Here is a 21334-nt window from a genome sequence, read left to right on the forward strand (position 1 = left end):
AAACTATTTAATGTGTCTAGATTTTGGTCATTAATCCTGAAGGCTTATGTATATGCACTAGGAAGTAATTCCTAATGAGCACAGGGAGAGAGATATCTCTGAGTAAGCATGCACAATACTGGGGTGCATGTGACATATCTGCACATCATGCTCCTGTTCAGAGCCCCACAGGACAGCAGCAGCAGACTCTGTGATTCCACTCCCACCTTCCTAAGTAGCATGCCCCATTGAAATCAGTGGCATTTAGTTTCTTTGAAAACTTGCTTAACCATCCAAGAACAGTAATTTTTCTCCATCACACAGGATACTGAATACTTACCGATGCCTTCCATTCATTTCCAACCCAACTATAGGGCAAATGAAACGTGCACTCTGGATGTCATCATATTTATCCCCTTTTGTATTCCCCTTGTCACCAGTCCAAGCAGGATTGTCTGAGAGATTTAATTCTATGACGTTCTGAAAGGAAATAAAAGTCTCTTACACAAGTTTTTAAATGGAAGCAAGTTTAAATGGAAGTGACCTCCTGAAATAATGCAGTTCTTCCCTTTATCATTCTATATTAATAAAACCATTTGCAAAACATTCAAGGTTAAATTCCCACTCCTGACTAAAGGTTTCTTAAAAAAAAAAAAAGCAATGGAAATGAATTGCTTTTCTAGCCACAGATCTACTCAACTATTACAAGCCTGGTTAATTTCTAAAATAGCAACTCACCTGATAGAGACAACAAGACATAGCAGGCAATTTTAAACTGTTGGTGCTTAGGCACTGCATACTGAGCTTTAATTGCCATTAATCCGTTATTACTTTTTAACAATTTAATAGAACTATGTTAAGCATCAGAGACGCCACAAAAGTGGGGCTCTCTCGCTCTCTCTCTGCCCAAATACATTTTAATGTAAGAGGGGGGGAAGCAAAGAAGGGACTACAGGAGAAAACAAGGTCAAGTTTTGGGGTAATGCAGAAAGAATGAGGCTGAGAGTTGTTCTTAAACGACAGTAAAAACTAGGAATCCACAATTGCATTTGTCACAGCGAGTTCCCAATCCCCTTATGGTGAATATCATGAGCCTTAGGTCTTCCTTCTCTCCCAGGAGCAGTACTATGCTTCTGAGTTGCTTGGAGGGGCTCTGAAGCACAGTACAACTTGCAATGAACTCCAAGCAAGGTGCAGGGGGCACTTCAGAAGCATAATGCAAGGTTGGGGACAAGCGCCATAACATGGGAAGGGGCATGGTTCTGTGACCAGTATTTATCAAGGCCAAGCAAAATATGTGGATGCTTCACAATAACCAAAAGGTTTTGAATATAATTTTAAGAAAGAAGAGGGAATTGGCTTGATAGACAAGGTCATTTTGAGTGCAAGGAATACTATGACAGAAGCAAGAGCAGACCAATAGCCAGCATGCAAAAAAGGCACCAGAAGATGCAGCATATAAAGACTGCCCCATGGTTTTTTTAAAAAATAGAAGCCTGCTAGAGAAAGTAGGAGCTTCAATGTTTCATTAAAATCAAAAGGATTTGTATTAAGGAATTATACAAAATAAACTTTCTCTGAATTATGCCTAATAGTTGTAGGCTCTGATATCTAGAAACGTTCAGACGGATCACAAGCATGTTAATTCACCTTAATACTCTTGATGTGAGATGCTGCTTCAACAAGGACTTTATCGGAAGATTTATCCAGCAAAAATTCAATGATTGCATCTTTGTTATATAGTCTGTAATAGAAAATATACTGTAAAACTCTTTAAACTTCATGATTGCAATTTATTCAGAAAATAATATTGTTTCGCTGAAAAGGAGTTTAAAAATGTAATCCTACCTGCCAAGTTCACAAGCGACTATAGGCCTGCTCAACTTTTCTTGACTCAGAGTGCAGTAGTACCACTGGGCCACCAATTCTGCATTTTTGTCAACCTGAGGAATACATAAAATTATTAACATTTTGTGAAAGAAATTCTTAAAGAAAAAAACTTTACAGACATCTTCGTTTATGCTTTCCCTTCTATGTGAAACCTACTTTCCCCCAAACACCAGTTTGAAATGAGTTGAAAGAGAGTTGGCAACGACAAACATGATCAGAGCTTTCTAGGGGGTTTTGGCCCAACATAAGCAACTAGAGAAATGCTTTGGGGCAATTTCATTTAAGAAAGAAAAGAAAAAGAAAACCCACTGGGAATGGAAGAAAATAACCCCAAATTATTTTCTTTGTTTAGTCAAAGGTTGCTACTCAGACAAAACAATTTCTGAATCTTCATTGTCTTTTAAGATTATGTGTCAAACATTTGCTCACCAGCATTCTGCAGAGCAGTCAAAAAGCTCTCATGACACACAGCCCAGCCTCAAGGAAGGAAACAACCCCGAGAGAACACAACGCCCAGACAAAGGGGTAGAGAAGAAAAAAATGTCGTCGTCCCCAATTTCTTAAATGCTGACAAGGCCCTTTTCACTCAATTCTGCCCCCATTTTACCTTCTATGATAATGTTCTATGATTCACGTTCATGAGCATGTTAACATCACACAACCCAAGTATGATCCTTCTTGATGACAGCTGCATGAAGATCAGCAACACCATACTTAACATGTCGTTGCGGTGAAGTAATATGTAAAGTCAGGGATGTCCAACTCCCAAGAGACTGTGATCTACTCCCACTATAAACACACTGGCAGTGATCTACCCATTGGATTAACCAAAGTTGTTGAGCGTTTTTTGGGGTGGTGGGGGGGAATAATTTAAATTGTTGAGCTTTTTGGGAGGGAGGAAGACCCACAGTTGTTAAGCTTCTTCTGGGGAGGCTTCAGTACAGTTGTTTAGCTTCGCGATCGACCTGTTGGACATCCCTGTGTTAAGTCATGTTGAATGTGTCAGCTTCTTTTTCTGTGTTTTTTAAAGATAGAACGGAGGGCTGCTGGAAGTGTGGACCCTCCAGAACAGACCACCTCTGTTATTGAGATGTCCAATAGAAGAGTCGCGGAAAGGTAAAACAAGGAGGGGTCTGGCGGGAAGCACCAATCCTTATCAACCGTTCAGAAAGAGGGAGCACTCCTGCCAAAGGCGTTATGCTTTGCCCACCCACTCTTTTCCTTTGTGACAAAGGTTTCCCAAAAGCTTAGCTACCTCACGGCAGCTTCTGAGGCTGGGACTACCCCGCCGTCTTTCCCTTGCCCCCCCCCCCAAGGCCTAAGCGCGCCCTCCGGCCCACCCTTCCTCGCAGCTTCCTCTACCCCAGAAGACCAGAGCTAAGGCCTCACCTTCTCGATCTTGCGGGGCCCTTTCACCAGCTCGTGCCTCTTGGGGATCGTCCCCCCGTCGCAACCCATCTCTCCCCCTCAGCTACTCCGCTGCCGCACTTCCGGGTTCCTCCAAAACAAAGGAGCTTCCGGTCGACGGAGGCCGTCTATTTCCGGCGCAGAAAGGGAAATAGGGAGGGCGAGGGGAGATGACGTAGGCGGCCGGCGTTGCTAAGGGCAACCTGGCAACCAGCAATACACTTCCCGGAATGCTTTCGGTGATTCGGTGCGGCTGTTGTTTCATTTGGTGCAGCCGAAGCCATTGCGAAAAAGATAAAATACGCGAGGCAGAATACAATAAAATGCATTACACGTTTAAAATAGTCGTTGCGAAAACCAGACATTCTGTCAAAGAGTTTTTTGCTCCCTTGGAGGATTTAGCTTGCCATTCCCACAAACATTTATCCAGGCCACTGCAAATTGAAAGTAAGGGCCTGGCCCAAAAGCGTGTTTGCATCGCTGTAAAGCTGCAGCCTAGGCACACTTCCTTGAGAAATTGTACCAAACTAACTGGGATTCACTTTGGAGTAAGCAGCGCATAGGGTCTGGATGTAGTGCTGCTGCTGTTGTGTGCAAAGCATCACTAAGATCAACGGGACTCCGTTCTGACTAAACAAGCCGCAAGTTTTTATGCTTGCTTACATCCCCCAACCCTTACATCACTCAATTAAAAAAGAAATGAATTACCAGTAAATGAATTACCAGTAAATATTTCCATACTGTTTTGCAATCATGTTTCCAAGGAAGTGTGGTAGTGGCGGCAGCAACCAAAGAAAATACAACCGTTGGTCAGCAGTTCTGCAAGGAAAGTGTGTAAAAGGCTCTCGCCGAATCTCCCCTTATGTCACAGGTGCATGGGAAACCCCCGGTTTCTGAGGTCAAAGAGACTTTGGGGGGGGGATCACCAAATAAAAATGATGTTTTTGAGCTTCTTTTAAGGAAAATCGGAGAATCAGAGAATCGGCAAAAACGACACTGCCAACATGGGTTGCAATACATCCGGATTTTCCCGGACATCTGGCCGATTTCCGCCCGGACACTGCTTCCGACTACAATATTCCGTGTATGTCGGGGAAATTCCTGACGTATGGCAACCCCGCCTAAACAAAGCCCTGCCGCGCTTCCGGTCACTTTGGTGCTTCGCCTCCTTTCGCTGAAGTCCTCTTCAGGCTACGGGGATAGTATCCTTACGAGCCACAATGACTCTCCAGCTCCCTCCCACCATTTCTTGGTTTGAATCTATTTAGTTATTTATTAATTTCCTGGCACCCTATGTGTATGCAATCGTGCGAAGTGCCTGTCTTTCTTGTTCCTCTCTTTCTTCCTTTGACCAGCCATGGAGGCAGGCGTGCCTCCGCTTGCTCCAGCTTTAAATACATAGATGTCTGAAGCTGGCTATACAGTGTTACCTCGGGTTACATACGCTTCAGGTTACATACTCTGCTAACCCAGAAATAGTACCTCGGGTTAAGAACTTTGCTTCAGGATGAGAACAGAAATCGTGCTCCGGCGGCGCAGCGGCAGCAGGAGGCCCCATTAGCTAAAGTGGTGCTTCAGATTAAGAGCAGTTTCAGGTTAAGAACGGACCTCCGGAACGAATTGAGTACTTAACCCGAGGTACCACTGTACTGAAAATCTAAGTATTTTGCCTTCTTAGATTTTACTGCTGCCTTTGCTGGAAACCAATGCAAGGCAGAAAATTAAGAAAATATAAGAAAATATATAAGAAAATTATATTTTAAGCTTACTTTCCAGTGTGTTGCCTGATTCTTTGTTAAGCTGTTCAAGGGCCTTCTCAGCAGCCCGAGGCAACACATTATCTCACACACACACACACACACACCCGGTATATATTTGTTGTTGCAACATTCCTGTGAGGTACGGAGCTACAGTACTATTGTGCTCCTTGCACAAGGAGAAAATGGACACACATTCTGTTTGCTTCTCAAAGAGTCTCTCCATTACTTCTAGAAACAGAACTCAGTTTTTGCAATCACTTACTGATTTAAATTTATTTATTAAAAGACTTCTCACTTAAAATGTATCAAAGCAGTGTACAATGACAAAATTACAGTAGAATTACATCAAACTGCATAAATACACAATAAAACAATGAGCAGAGGACAGTTAAGCCAGCGTTAATGGCTGGTAGATATTTGCATCAATAAAAAATGTTTTAAACTGTCGGTGGAAACGTAACGCTGAATGTGCCTGCTGTATTTCTGAGGAGAGGCTACTCCATAGCACTGGTACAACTGTAGAGAATGGCCTCTTCCTGGTTGTCACCAGATGGACCAATGCAGGTCATGGCACCACTAGGAGGGGTTCCCCTGAAGATCTTAATGAACAGACAGGATCATATGGAAGGAGGCGCTCTGTCGGATAACTGGGTCCCAAGTTGTTTAGGGTCATATAAGTCCATAAGAAAACCTTGAACTGGGCTCAGTAGTCCATTGCCATCCCTTGCAGCATCTTCAAGAGAGGTGGTTAGAAGCATAGCTGCCACATTCGGCACCAGTTACAACTTCCTAAGAACAGACCCACAAAGAGCACATAACATTAATCCAAACTTGTGGTTACCAGTGCATGGGTCACTGCAACCAATTTATTTCAGCCTAGTTGTAGTTACGGTGTACCATTGGAAGCAGAGAAGGTGGCCTCCAATGACATTGATGTTTCCAGGAGCACCTTCAAACTTCACACACGTTCTTTCAGGGAGAATGCAATGCATTCAGAATAGGCAGCCCATCTAATTCCTGGAACTACTCACCCACAGGGTCTGCCTTGTTGGAATTCAGCTTCTGTTCTATTGTTACCCTGCACTGTGTAGGGACTGCAGGTGGCAGCCCCCCACTTCCTCCACTCCAAACCTTCCTGTGTCAAATGGGAAGTTCTGAAGGGGGGTTGTTAAAAGTGTTTCACTGAGTGCAGCTAGAATCCTCCCCACATTCAAGAATCTTGATAGCACAGGATTTCTGAACGAATGCCTGAATCTGAAGACCTGTCAGTATGGGGTATCCTCAGAACACCAGAAGAATGATGGCTTCATTCCATCATTGCTCGGAATTGCTGTGTATACTTTGACAGCCCATCAGCTTGATTCTGAAGTTCCTTCATTGCCTCGGGGCTTGGATATTGCATTGCAGCATTTTTCGTTGCAACTGCCAAGTTCTTAAGCAAACCACAAAAGTTGCTGCTGCCATGCAATATCTCGTTTCGATCGGCCTTCTGAAGGGCTTCCTGACATAAGGCATCCACCAACTTTTGGCCCACCATAATTATCATTTTGCTGTTGGCTATGAAAACTTCAGGAGCCAGATCGTTGCTAAGACTTTTGTGGAAGACACCAATAGCCTTCTGGACAGCACCAAAATACAGTCTGCAGAGATCAGAGAGGACCATCTTTTTGGTTGAATCCTCCTTGCCCACAACATTATGCCTCATCATAGGTGGAGAATCCTAGAGAGGGGAAAACAAGAACAAGAACTATTACTGAGAGCTATCAACATTCATCTTCTTGGTTGAATCCTCCTTGCCCACAACATTATGCCTCATCATAGGTGGAGGAGACTGACAGGAGATATGATAAACCATCTTCCAATATCTTAAGGGCTGTCACATGGAGGAGGGAGCACGCTTGTTTTCTCCTGCTCTGGAGGGTAGGACTCGAACCAATGGCTTCAAGTTGCAAGAAAGGAGATTCCAACTAAACATATGGAAAAGCTATCTGACAGTAAGAGCTGTTCAGCAGTGGAACAGACTCCCATGAGAAGTGGTGGTCTCCTTCCTTGGAGGCTTTTAAACAGGTTGGGTGGACATCTGTAATGGATGATTTAGCTGAGATTCCTGCATTGCAGGGGTTGGACTAGATGACCCTTGGGTTCACTTCCAACTCTATGATTCCCCAGCCTGGTACCTTCCAGATGTTGTTGGTCTCCAACTCCCATCAGTCCCAATGGAGCATAGCAAATGGTATGGGATGATGGGAGTTGTAGTCAAAGACAAATTGGAGTGCATCAACCTGGGGAAGCCTGAGTGTAGTTTTTTTGTAAGGCATTCCATCACATCAGCACATCAGAAGTAAAGGTTATTTACTAATACCAGTATACTCAGAAATACTACAGTTAGGGACACAGAAACCTGCCTTATGCTGTATTGGACATTTAGCCCAGCTTGGTCTACTATGACTGGCAATAGCTCTCCAAGGAATCAGGCGGAAGTCACCTGTTACCAAATTCTTTCCTCTAGCGAAGTCGGGGATTGAACTAGGGCGGTAACTCAATTTATGGAATGTTATTCAATTAATTGCATATGTTACCTATCAATTAATTAATTAGAGAATAAAATCTGCATAAATCTGCACATGAGAAAACGGTGTTTTAAGATTATGTGTGTATGTGTCAGTCATCATCTTTAAAGAGACATTCTACTTTCTTTCACACAGGAGGGAATGTTTCTTGGTACATCAGGGTTTTTAATAACAATACATTTGGGAGCAGGGAATATGCTGCCTGATTAACTGTGGAAAACTGTTTTAGTTGGTCAAAATGTTTTTTACTAAATTAATCTGTTAACAGATCTATCAACTAAATGTTCCACTCATAATTTTAATGGAACAAAGGTGTGATTTGAAGGATTATATACCACAGTGGGGAACCTCCAGTGAAAAGGAGACGTTTTTTAAAGCCTAATTGTGGTGTGGGAGTGCTGAAAAAAATCTGAACCAGATTAATAATTTTAGATCTTTGCTGCAAAGAATAACTTTACCTTTATTTTTAACTTGACATTCTTCCTCTCCACCTTGCTAGATGAAAGAGATGGTTGTGTCTGTCCCGGTCCTGGTGATTTCTGCAAAGGGTGGTGGTGGGGAAACACATGTATGTATTATATTTAACAAAGATGGTCATAATCCTTAAATGGGAAAAAGACTACATGCTGGATGATCATGCATCATTGGAAATCCTGTCCAAATGCCCTCTGAGCTCTAAGCTTTATAAAAAAACAGTTTTTTAAAAAACATTATCATAGTTTTTTAAAAAACATTATCATGCTGACTTATAATGAGTCAGAACATTGTTCCATCTTGCTCAGTGTTGTCTACACTGATTTTCAGCAGCTCTCCAGGGTTTTAGGCAGGAGTCCCTCCTCGCCCTACCGGGAGATGCTAGGGATCAAACTTGGTACCTTCTGCATGCAAGTAAGATGATCAACCTCTTAGCTATGGGTAAAGACACATAGACATTTTTCATTCCACCTAGCTTCCATTGTCACTACATTTCTTAGTATTTTACCCTTTCTGTTTATTCTATTTTTGTGATTTTCAATATGGTCTTTTGTTGTATGTTATCTGCCTCAATAATCTTGGACTGAAAGGCATATTAATTTTTTAATTAAAGTTCGTACGTTCAAAATTGGAGTGGTAGGTATTCTAGTTTAATTAATCTAGAATGAAAGGCATGATATTGTGCATGTATATCAAAGCCCTACTGACCTGTTGCTGACTATAATCACAAACTTCAGTGTTGGCAGCTTTTGCTTTCTCCAGACATGGGCTATTTTCTTTTGGCTTATCTAAAATATGTCTTAAAAGAGAATCTACCCGCTGTTCAGCTCCGGGCTTAATTATTTCATGCTCTGCACCAACTCTCCATTCCTTGCCTTCTTTCTCTTTGCAGTTCTTTCTGAAAAGTAGCTTCCCATTAGCTATGATGATAGATGCAAATCTCTTGATGTCATCTGGAATGGTGCGAGCAATCATAACAAACCGATCCAGATCGTCCGGGTTGTTCTGAGGCTTCTCAATGACTAGAACATCGAGCGACCATTTGCAGTTATTCAAGGCCTCTCTTGTTTCCACCAGCATCTGAAATGAGTCCGTGAGGATATTCAGCTGCTTTTTAATTCTCGCATGAAGTTTACTGTCCGAGGACCGAGCAGAGTTTCCTTCAATGGCTCTAGCAAAGTCCAAGAATTCTCCCAACGAGACCCTTATGTGGTCAACTGCTCGGTGGATTTCCTCAAGGTTTCCCTCCAGGTGTTCTTGGTACCTCCATCTGCTGCTCACAAAGATCATGAGACTTGCAATTGAACTGGACACGCTATGCTGGAGCTTAGTCAGTGTTTCTATGGCAAACTCAAGTTCCATTGTTGCTTCTTTAGCGGGTTCTTCTGATGATGAAGAAGGGGCAGATGTGGATGCTGCAGATGAACAGGACTCAGTAGAAGAGCTTGACCATGTTGATATGGTGCTGGTTCTGCTGTCCACACTGGAAACAGACAATCGATCTTGGTCTTGTTTGCTATCTGTGTAATGTGGTAGAGGGAAAACATATGTGTGGTCTCCAGAATTAGGACTCTGTGTGTTTTCTTTCTTTTGAGACGGAACGGCAGGCTTTCCTCTTGGTATATCATAGACAGTCTGTTGATGGCTCTCCTTTTCAATCATGGAGGACAGAGCACCCAAAGGAACATCGTAGTTACCATTCTGACGCTGCACTAAGGCTTCATGTGTGGATGGTATATCATACAGAGGAATTTCTGGAAGAGTTAGTTTCCTTTGTACAGGTGGAACATCATATACTTCTGAAGTTACCAGTTTGACTTCATTATTTGTTGGCAGGATTTTCTGCGTACCAGAATCGAGCCTCATTGGTGGTATATCATAAAACGCATGTATATTTGGCGAACGATTCTGAAGAGCTGAGTTTAACCCTGCTTTTTCGGGTGACACAGGTATATCATAGATCCATTCTGATTTCCGAAGGTTTGGCAAAGTATTGTAAGGACCCGGATGCTTTCCTTGAGGCCCTCTTTCTATAACGTCACGTTCTCTTGAAAGTGGTGTGGGAATGACATACACCTGGAAAACAGCAAAATGCATGCTATTACAATTGCAATTCTATTCCACTTCTGCAAACTCAAAGCAGTGTACAAAAGAGAAAAAACAGAATCCCATGCTAGCAATTTTTAAACCAAATGAAACAATACAAACATAACAAAAACTCAAAAAATGCACTAGGCTCAGACACCCCCCCCCCCCGATGCTGCTTGTAGCGTTGTTCAGCCAAGTGTCAGGGATTGGGCAGGGGAGGAATGATGGAGACCACCTCCCCAGCTTGACCCTTCCGGGGAGGAGCAAGAGGAAGACAGTTTAGATTTACAACAGAGGTCACAGCTCAGAGGCAGATGAGGGGGAAAGTTGGTAAATAGTGGGAGAGGAGGAAGAAGGACCAGTGAGGCGGCAGCTGACAGACACAATGTCTTTAGAAGGCGTTTCAGACATCCCTCTCCCAGAACCTGGCGAGCCTTGAAAGTAGGAGAGCAAAGAGCTCAAATACATAGGGCACGTAACAGCACCAGTAGGAGAGATGATGAGATTGACAAATGAGGAAGTGGGGGAGCGGAGGGTGGAGATTCACTCGGGACAACGCCATGACCCAAGAGACTGGGTTCTATAGCCTGTCTCTGTAAATACTGAATAAAAAGCAGATGGTAAGAACCGTTCCTTGTCTTTGTACATTCCTGGGCTAGGAGTCGCTGTCAGCAGCTTGACACCAAGGAAGCCCAAGATGGCCACCAACAGGGGAGAGGCTCCATCCAGTGGCTCCTCAGATCTGCAGCTGCCTGTACCTGCAAGCCAACATTGGAGGTAGTAGCAAACCTCTTGTTCTCCCTTCAACCTCCAGCAACTGACCTGAAGGACCTGGGTTTTGTAGAAGTCACACGCCAGTTCAGCCCATCCACAACCAGGTCCCCATGATAAGAGCAACATGACTGACAGAGAATGACAAAGCTTCATGATCCACACAACAAAGTATGCTGCACTTACATTTTCTAAGGAAGATTCTTTCAGTGTGTGAGTTCGTGGCTTTTCTGGGCTCAGCGGGATATCGTAAAGCTGCTGTGCTGTTCCCAGGTAGCATTCTTTGGAGGGGAATAGTTTGGAGCCCTTTCTGGAAGAGGGTGGTGTAGCAAGACCCTAGTTTAATGGTTAAAAAGAAATTAATCCGTATGCTTTACCAACAGCGCTGGAGGAATCATTGTATACATTTCTTTCAATGCATGCACAGAAGTTCTTTGGATTTGGTTGTTACGAGTCTCCCTAAGTCTCCCCAAATTGAAAGACGTAGAGAGAGAAAAGAACAGGAGTAGTCCTTATGCCATTTTCTGTAACTCTGTGAATGCAACTGTGTAATATTTAGAAGAGGTTTTAATGTCAGGGATCAGGCCTGGTATTACCATACTGAAGCATCAGTCTTCTGCGGAGGGCCCAGCACTGATGCCTGTCCTGGCATCACTTTAACATTGCCATACACTGCACTGGAATGTTGTGGGATGTTAAAATGGTACCTAGGGATGCGGGTGGCGCTGTGGGTTAAACCACAGAGCCTGGGACTTGCTGATCAGAAGGTCGGCGGTTCAAATCCCCGTGACGGGGTGAGCTCCCGTTGCTCGGTCCCTGCTCCTGACAACCTAGCAGTTCAAAAGCACGTCAAAGTGCAAGTAGATAAATAGGTACCGCTCTAGCGGGAAGGTAAACGGCGTTTCCGTGCGCTGCTCTGGCTCACCAGAAGTGGCTTAGTCATGCTGGCCACATGACCAGGAAGCTGTACGCCGGCTCCCTCGGCCAATAAAGCGAGATGAGTGCCACAACCCCAGAGTCGGCCATGACTGGACCTAATGGTCAGGGGTCCCTTTACCTTTTACCTTTAAAATGGTACGTGCCTCATGAGGAGTGCTGCTGTTGGGTAAGACAGTGGGACAAGGGCATGGCGTAGAAAAAGGCATATCAGGGAAAACCATGCTAAGCATGCTGTCAGTCCTGGTGCCAACCTATCAGGGACTCCCAGGAAGTAGGGGCTGGGATCTAGCCAAGTGTTTTGTTTATGTCTCACAGTCAGAAAAGAATAGGCCCCCACTATTGGAAAGTACTAGCGAGACTCTCAATTGGCCAAGCCTGGTATGAACAGCAGGGGTTTGGCCTTCTGTTTGGTATACCTTAGGCGCCATTGGCTGTTCCTGCTTCCCAGTCACTGACCTCCACAACCTAGATTGTGCATAGCCCAGACTAACACTAACGTTTCAGTGTTTAATTTTTTTAAATTAGTGTCTGCAAATGTGACATGAAGGCTGTCAACATCAACCCTTCCATGTGGGAATCCCTTGCAGACCACTGCAGTGCCTGGAGACAGGCAGTCAGGTCACGTATCCATAGCAGTGACAGGAGGAGGAATGGCTACTGGGAGTTGCACAGAGAAGAAAGGCCAGGGTGCATCTGCAGCAGCACAGCTGGATGCCTTCATCTGCCCCAGCTGCAACAAAACATGTCTGTCCCATATCGGTTTCTACAGCCACAGCAGGCGCCACAACCTTCCAACAGTTTGACTTCACCCACAAAGGCTTACTCCTCCTTGTCCCCAGAAACAGAAGGTTGCCAACAACAACACTAGCACTTTTGACTGCAAAGACAAATGTGCAAACATATAAAACCCCAGCGAGCGGCTTGGCAGGAATTTCACTGGTGGAGTTAGAGGGATCTGCATGGCTCCTGGTCATTTCTGTACTGTCAAAAAAAATCTGATTGCATTATAATGGCACACTGAAAAAGAACGAGCACTAGATGGCAGAGTGGCTTAATAAACGTATTTCCGGAGATCTGAATTAAAATATGGATCTACTCAATACGGTGGCATAGCAAGGAATGCTCGGCCTCTACAAAGAGAAGTCGACTTTAAAAGAAAAGCTTGTCTGAAAATAAGGCAGGGAAAGGAGAGCATGTTATCTGACCCCTGTGTTGTCACAGGCACTAACTAGCTGCTTGGTCTTCAGCTGGTAGATCTCCACACACTACTGGGCCGTGAAACATTTCCCCCCAGTTGTGTTTTTTTTTAGAAGGATAGCTGGCAATGATGTTTAACTGACTGCCTGTTGTTACCTGATAGCCATATCAATCAAGGCAGAGGGCCTCACCTGTGTGAATACATGATGCTGCGGCGATGGGACGTCATATATATCACTTTTTTTCTCCATTGATGATGCCCAGGTTGCTCTGGGAAGAGTGTAGAGGTGCTGGGAAGAAAACAATGAAGAAATTGAAAAGAGGTTACAGGATCTGTGAACATTTTATAAAGATCAGTAGCTATTGTCAGTCTATTTTTGAGCTGGCCCAGGAGCATGTGAGCAGCCAGTGCATATGTTTTAGCAGAAGTGTCGCATGCTGCCAGCCACCTGCTCCACCAGCAGTCTAGCCGCTGCATTCTGCACTTGCTGGAGGTTCCAGACCACGTCCAAGGCCAGCCCTGACTAAAGCTCAATGTAGTACTCTAGTCCTGAGATTACTAATGCATGGACTATGAAGCTGGTAAAAAGGGACTCCTGGCCACAGAGGTGTCCGCGGAATGAGATTGTTCTTTGAACAATGATTTCCCATTTTGGTCATTTTTGTCTGGCGGGTTTCTATAATACAAGACAAGACAAGACAGATAGTACTACACTACACTACACTACACTACACTACACTGCACTGCACTGCACTGCACTGCACTGCACTGCACTGCACTGTACTATAATCACTGATTAGTAAACAATGATCTGTGCCACCAAGCTGCTTATTGGAGGGGGTAGTACATAAGGCATCCAAGATTAAAATCTAGTGAAGAGAAGCCAGAAGAGGTCCTGCTATTTTCTCCAAACATGTCAGGGAACTGCCATTGGAACAGGGGCGGGAAACAGAGGGGCAGTTGTGTTACAGGGAGCCTCCGGAAATCTTGCGAAGCAGTTCCTCTTCCAGTGATGAGGAATGCCCCACCTCCAGTGGGGAAGAGGTAAAAGGACCAGAGGATGCTGCAGGGAGCCTCAGCACCGCTTCTGGCCAAGCCGGCTAGGAGAGAAGCACGCCCCTTATGTCGCCCACCCTGTGCAGAAGTCTAAAGCGCAAAGAGGGAAGGAAAAGGCTGGGAGTAACGAGACTGTTATGTTGGGGGAGGTCCAGGGAACAACCACTCCCGGATTCTGCTAGCGATTGAGGCAGACATGAACTTGTGGCTCTGCACTGTAAATAGTTTGCACCAAAATAAATCCTGTAAAAGACAGGTCTGAGTCCTGCCTGGTTACTCACGAGCAACCACCACTGCCATCTGACAAAACAGATGGCTGTAAAGACAGGAGTGCTATAAACCCTAGAGGGGAAGACAGGCGAGGTAAGCCCAGTCCCTCTAAGATCCCCACTCAGCCGCCACGTTTACTCCTATAGAAAAATCTGATCAGTTGGAATAGAACGGTAATAATGTATGTCTTTTGGGAAAGCTATTCTCTCACCCAGAGTTTTACATCAGAAACATATTGTGATGGCCTGGGAATCCGATTCAGAGGCTGAACCTGAGGAATCCCAGCCTGCACAGGAGTCTCCGCGTCCAGGGCCGGCTGAGCTGGGGCAGGGGCTTGAACCTGAAGGGCCCTCACCTGTGCCGGATCCTCAGGAGCAGACACCAGCTGAATCTGCTCTGGCTCTGGAGGTGATCAAGGACCCATTGCCTGCAGGTGCTCCTCTCCCAGCCCTGTCAGGGGAAGGTGAGGTTGCCTCTGGGTCCAGTAACCCTCCAGTCTCTCCGGAGCTGCAGAGGCTCAGGGTAGAGAGGCGGAGGGAACTAAGTTCTCGCAGGAGTGCTCGCCTTAAGGCCAGGGGAGGCGAGTCACCTGTGGGCCTGGGCCGCCCTATGCCTTGGGGCAGATAAAGGCCAGTCAGCCCAGTCCCAGGTTGCGGGAGCAACATCGTTGGTAACCTGTTCTTGCCAGCACCTTGTCCTGCTCTTCCAGAGTTCCTGACCATGCCCTGCTCCTTGCCTTGGACCCCACTTCGCCCTTGACGGACAGCCTCCATACCCTTGACCTAGGACCAGACTCAGACCATGCCGCTCGTCCCCCCCCCCCCGGGACCAGCACACATATCAATGTTAGCGGCCACACTGCCGAGATGTTGCGACCGTGAACCACTATAATTCTATTAAAACACTTCACACTAAAGTGCTATTAAAATGAGAACCAAACAAAAGAGACTGCCCCATTTCCTTTATGCTCTAGTTTAAAAGAGTCTGATCAGAGCACTGCTGCATCTGCTGCCACCAGGTAAGCTCACCAGGTGAGCCCACCAATGCAGGTGAAGGCCCAGAGAGCACTTGGCCCCCTCAAACCTGGAGCCAGCTTTGACAAGAATAGACACAGACAGGAACATAGGCAGCTGCCTTACATTGAGTCAGAACATGAATCCATCTAGCTCAGTATTGATGGAGTCTGGCGGCAGTTTCCCAGGGTTTCAGAAAGCGGATATTTCTAGCCTTACCTGGAGATGCCAGGGACTGAATCTGGAACCTTCTGCATGGAAAGCAGGTGTTGCGCCACTCCCTTGAAGGTGCTTACAAGCAAAACCCTGGCATGTGTTTCATCAGAGAGATGTTGGAAAGTATGACCATTCCAGAGAAAAACCACTCAAACTTTTGAGTTGCTAGCGGCAAGGAAACCTGCCTTGTAAACGCAGTGCGTCTACCTATTCTGAAGCAGTTCATACCCTCCCCACACCACCCAATTTTGTCAACAGATTGCAACACTGGAACACCAAGTGTGTCACCCCAGGAAGTTTCCAGGCGAGGTTAGAAGTATTACAACACGAAAAAGATCAGAAAGGCTGTGAAACGGAAGGGAGGTCCCTTCCCAGGGCCACTGGCAACACTCCATGGGCAGGTCGCCTCTAAAAGGCATGTTTTCAGCTGCCCAGAAGGCTACCAAAGACTTCCTAGGAAAGTATTGATTCAGGGGCAAAGCAAGCTCCATCCCCTGAGATGGAAATGTTGTGATAGACAGCCAAAGGGTGCAAGAGGTTGACGGAGGAGAACCATAAGTTACAGGGAACCGGCGAAAAACTAAATGTGAGCAATCGACCACATTTCAAACCGCATTTTTAAAAGGAAAGGCCAGCACCCAGCTATCAGGATCCAGTTTACAATATCCTGAGCAACTGGTTGGAATAGCGGGCTGTATCCAATGGCGCTGGGCACCGGATTTTCACTGATTCTTCCCACCATGTGCAGCCCCCTGTGCCCCCCCCATCCAAGGATTATGGCACAGAGAGCTGCAATTGTCAGGGAGGACTGGTGAGAATGGGGTACCTTGTCCTGTACTGATGGAAGCATTTCCACTAGTTCAGAGCTACCACTGGGTACAACCCACAGTCAGTATATTTTCCTCTATAGCTGCATCCGGGGATGCGGGGAGAGAATCCAATGGTTAGAGTCATGATTCAAAAACCAACCCAATAACTTTGAATCTTCTGGACCTGAAAAATTATCAGCAATCCTGCCTAATCTAGCATTCTTGGACATGGATATCAAGGGTGTTGTGGCAGGGTGCGTGCTTCTGCGTACAAACTTAAGCATGTGGAAGGGGTGGGACTGCACCCCACTGGCTCTGCCCCATTGCACCAGCCCCACCTCTCAATGTCCTTTGAATGGGACATGTGGGAAAGGAGCATCTGTTCAACTGGGGGGGGGGTCATGATCACACCGAGTGCCTACCTACATGCTCCTTTCAACTCAAGGTGCTATGTAGTGACGTTCTCACCCTGGGCCAGCAGGGGGATACTGTAGATAGTTTTCACTCAGGTCCACATATGCAAATAAGGGATTGAAAGTGACGTTCAGTGATTGGATAGTTACAGAAAGTGGTTACTGTTGCCTTGTAGTGGAGCGCTATATAAGCAGGCTGGCTGAACCCTTCAGTTCAGTTCTGGCCTGTGAATAACCAAGAGCTGTTTGAAGAATCGCTGTGTCGTCTGATATGTTCACCCACAACTTAACACAACCTATGGATGGCAGCATCACTGTGATTATACTAAATGTTGAGGCTCCTTCTTCAGTCATTTAGTACACTCATGCAGAAGGCTATACCCTCACTGTCGTGTGTGAATTGACTCCTGTTTTTAGGGAAAGTGTTGCTGGAATAGTGGAGATTTCCACTATAGAAGCTTAAAGATTGGGGCGTACGCAAGAGAGTCTTCCTCAGACAGATTCTGTATTAAGAGTCTCAAGCAGAATGGCAAAGGTTTTGGCCGGCTGCTTGGGGAACAGCTGATCACCCGCCAGCTGTCTCCCTGCAATTTGGACTACCCTGTTTCTATTCCTGCACCCAGCTGGGGCCATTCACCCTCCACGTTCTTTAAGTGTGTGTGTGCTGGTGTGTGTTGTGTTGAATTGCTGCGGCACATTTGTCCTTTGTAGCGACAACTGTGATGCAGGGTACGACGTAATCCCAGAGAACCTCCAGTGCTCAAGATTGTGGGTTTTTTTAGCTACCTGTTTCAAAGAACTCATAAAGGGTTAGGTGAGACAGTTTCAGTTACTTGCTCTTTTTCAGCATTTAAAGATGTTTAGGAAGATGAAGCATGGATGCGGGTGGCGCTGTGGGTTAATCCACAGATCCTAGGACTTGCCGATCAGAAGGTTGTGGTTCGAATCCCCATGACAGGGTGAGCTCCTGTTGCTCAGTCCCTGCTCCTGCCAACCTAGCAGTTCGAAAGCACATCAAAGTGCAAGTAGATAAATAGGTACCGCTCTGGTGGGAAGGTAAATGGCGTTTCCGTGCGCTGCTCTGGTTCGCCAGAAGCGGCTTAGTCATGCTGGCCACATGACCCGGAAGCTGTACACCGGCTCCCTCGGCCAATAAAGTGAGATGAGCGCCGCAACCCCAGAGTCGGTCACGACTGGACCTAACAGTCAGGGGTCCCTTTACCTTTACCTAGGAAGATGAAGAACTGCTAAACTCAATCAGGCTAAGTTGCATCTACTTTGCCAGTGTGTCTCCAGTTGGGGTCAGCCAAATACCTCTGGGAAAGTTGAGGTATCAGTGGGCCAAAGAAGGCATATGCTTATGAGGTAGCGAGCAGCAATCCATCTTGTTTTTACTTAACTACCAATTAGCTTCCAGGTGCAATTCAAAGTGCTGGGTTTTGACCATGAAAGCCTTATACAACTCAAGTCCGCAATGCCTCAAGCACCACCTCTCCCTATATGAACCAGTCTGGACCCTGCAGTCTTCATGAGAGACCCTTTTCTGTGTGCCCTACCTGAGGGGGATGCAGAGAACCTGCCTTTTCTCTGTAACGCTCCTCTGTAATGCTCTTTCCAGGGAGATGTGCCTGGAAAGGTTGGACTTGTCTTTAGCAATACATTGCTAGATGAGTGTTTTATGCATTTTGTTCATGGTTTTATTTTTTATTTTATTTTTTGGTTTTAAATTGCTTTTATGTGTTACATTTCACTTTATAAAGCAACTAATAAATGTTATTATAATAACAATGATGATTCAGATTTATAATTTTTTTGGGGGGGGGGTTGTAGCTCTCTGGGAGGAATAGGGAGTCTCCTAACAACTCTAGCAGTTTCCAGAATTCTTTGGGGGGAGGAAGCCATGACTTCTTAAGGTGGTACAATACTGCTTTCAATGTACAGTGGTACCTCAGGTTAAGAACTTAATTCGTTCCGGAGGTCCGTTCTTAACCTGAAGCACCACTTTAGCTAATGGGGCCTCCTGCTGCCGCTGCGCCGCTGGAGCACAATTTCTGTTCTCATCCTGAAGCAAAGTTCTTAACCTAAAGCACTATTTCTGGGTTAGCGGAGTCTGTAACCCAGTGGCGTAGCATGGGGGGTGCAGGGGGGGCCGTCCACACCGGGCGCAACATCTGGGGGTTAGGGGGCGCAAATCCACGGGTTAGGGGGCGCAAATTACTTGCCTTGCCCCGGGTGCTGACAACCCACGCTACGCCACTGCTGTAACCTGAAGTGTATGTAACCTGAAGCGTATGTAACCTGAGCTACCATTGTATAGTGTAGAGCGGGCCTGAACCTAAGGGCTTCCAGCTATTCTTCCAGAATTTCTGAGGTACTCAGGAGGCCTTTCAGGGTGGGAGAGAAGCCTTGACATGTCATCTTCAGGTTAATGGAGGAGTTGCTTCTGTAGCCTGGTAATCTCACCACCAACCATCCCCTGAGTCCTTCTGCTTTTCCCTTCAGAAGAAAATGACCGAAACCTGGACTTATGATAACAACTACATAGGAAACTGTTTCATGCAGATTCAGAGACTATCGGTCCATCTGTCTTAGTACCGTCTACACCAGGATTGGGGAACTCTTCTAGGAAACCTTCCAGAGGCCACATGTCGGAGGTGGGCAGGGCCACCCATAGGAGTGGGTGGAGCAATGTATGTAAATTCAACCACACATCCCTCTGTGCAAGAAGCATTACCAGAGTTCAAAGATACATTCTAGTCAGGCAAAAGCCAAAGGAGTGTTGCCTTTGGAGAAGGGGTTTAGCTGAGGAGGAGGTGTGGTCTGGGGAGAGCCCAAGGGCCAGACAGACGACTGAATTCGGCCCTTTGTTCACCATTGCTGTTCTACCTTGGGCTTTAGGTGGGGATTTCTCTTCGTCCTATCTGGAGATGCCAGGGGTTGAACTTGGAAACTTCGGCATACAAAGGAGATGCTGTGCCACTGAGCCACGGCCCGTCCCTTGCCAGAACAGAGTCCCATTAACACCTCCATATATCCCTGCCCTAGTTAAATTGTACCTATGTCCACCTAGGCCAGGAGAAGGGCCGTAGCCCAGCAGTAGAATCTGTTTTGCATGCACATAATCCAAGCTGGTGTTGTGGGTTAAACCACAGAGCCTAGGACTTGTCGATCAGAAGGTCGGTGGTTCGAATCCCCACAACAGGGTGAGCTCCCGTTGCTCGGTCCCTGCTCCTGCCCACCTAGCAGTTCGAAAGTACGTCAAAGTGCAAGTAGATAAATAGGTACCGCTCCGGCAGGAAGGTAAACGCCATTTCCACGTGCTGCTCTGGTTCGCCAGAAGCGGCTTAGTCATGCTGGCCACATGACCCGGAAGCTGTACGCTGGCTCCCTCAGCCAATAAAGCGAGATGAGCGCCGCAACCCCAGAGTCGGCCATGACTGGACCTAATGGTCAGGGGTCCCTTTACCTTTAATCCAAGCTTCAATCCCTGGCATCTCCAGGTGGAGCTGGGAGAGAACCCTCCCTAAAATCCCAAAGAGCCACTGCCGGTCAGTGCAGTTAATAGCAATCTAGATGGACCAATGGTCTGACTCAGTATAAGGCAACTTCCTGGGTTCATTCTTTGCAAGAGCTCCTCTACCAGCAGCAGGCAGGAGATGGTCTATTGAAAATCAGGATTAAAGATTACAGTAGTTTTGCCAAGCTTTAAGAGATAGAAGACAGGATGCAACAGAGGGAGAGAAACAGAAACACTATGGAAAAGGGGGTGGGAAGTCAGGGGGGGAAGCTTTTATTATGTATTGAAATGTATGTGTGGAATTTTGGAAAACTTAATAAAAAATTTCAGAATGTGTGTGTTTAAGGGGAGGGGGAGGCAGAGAGAAGGTGGGTGAGACAAAACAAAACACCACATTATATTGTGGGTCACCATCAGTGCCTGTTTGCTCCCCACTTTCCTCTTTTAGGGTTTGCTTGCCTTTTTACCTGGTCCGATGAACTTTGGGTCTTTTCACTGAGCAGTATAGCCGCCATCGCTGGCACTTGGTAAACTTCCGGTGTCAGCGGGTAAGGAGCAGAGGAAGGAGGAGGAGGCATAATCCAGCCGTCCATTTTTTCATAGATGGGTAGTGGCACAGGAGGCCTACGCCCGGAAGGAACCTGGTAGACAGTCCGTGGCATGGTTGGCGGTCCTGGGGAGCCAGGCTGGATGGAGAGAGGAGCCTGTAAAGTGGTCAGGAGCTGGAGGCGATTTGCAGGTGCCATGCCTTGCTTTCCATGAAGTGAACATTTCCACCAACCCTCGCTTCCGAGGAGATTCTGATCAAGAACTGTCAGGATGTCTCCCCGGCGGAAGGCAAGCTCATCTGGACACTCTGCTTTGTTGTCGTACAACGCTTTTGCCAAGGTGTTCTGGAAATAATAATAATATAATAATAATTTATTATTTATACCCCACACATCTGGCTGGGCTTCCCCAGCCA

General features: G+C 46.1%; 2 protein-coding genes across 3 annotated transcripts in view; both read right to left on the bottom strand.

Moving 5' to 3' along the window:
- Positions 1-3414, bottom strand: part of RTF2 (replication termination factor 2) — a 63066-nt gene extending 59652 nt beyond the window's left edge. Inside the window, exons 1-4 of the mRNA XM_083508251.1 lie at positions 3259-3414; positions 1828-1922; positions 1630-1723; positions 320-459 (exon numbers count right to left, since the gene is read on the bottom strand). Of these exons, the coding sequence (XP_083364377.1) occupies positions 320-459; positions 1630-1723; positions 1828-1922; positions 3259-3327 (398 nt within the window). The 5' untranslated portion in view covers positions 3328-3414. The remainder of the gene's footprint in view (positions 1-319; positions 460-1629; positions 1724-1827; positions 1923-3258) is intronic.
- Positions 3415-5298: 1884 nt separating this feature from the next.
- Positions 5299-21334, bottom strand: part of CASS4 (Cas scaffold protein family member 4) — a 39319-nt gene continuing 23283 nt past the window's right edge. The window contains exons 2-7 of one of the 2 annotated variants that reach the window (XM_083508035.1): positions 20838-21263; positions 13267-13365; positions 11126-11275; positions 8789-10156; positions 8065-8145; positions 5299-6756 (exon numbers count right to left, since the gene is read on the bottom strand). In XM_083508035.1, the coding sequence (XP_083364161.1) occupies positions 6343-6756; positions 8065-8145; positions 8789-10156; positions 11126-11275; positions 13267-13365; positions 20838-21263 (2538 nt within the window). In that variant the 3' untranslated portion in view covers positions 5299-6342. Of the gene's footprint in view, positions 6757-8064; positions 8146-8788; positions 10157-11125; positions 11276-13266; positions 13366-15634; positions 15851-20837; positions 21264-21334 lie in introns of those variants that run through there. The other variant, XM_083508036.1, reaches the window with a different exon arrangement.

Source organism: Podarcis liolepis (genome assembly GCF_965112155.1).
Source record: "Podarcis liolepis genome assembly, chromosome: 6".
Taxonomy (NCBI): Eukaryota; Metazoa; Chordata; class Lepidosauria; order Squamata; family Lacertidae; genus Podarcis; species Podarcis liolepis.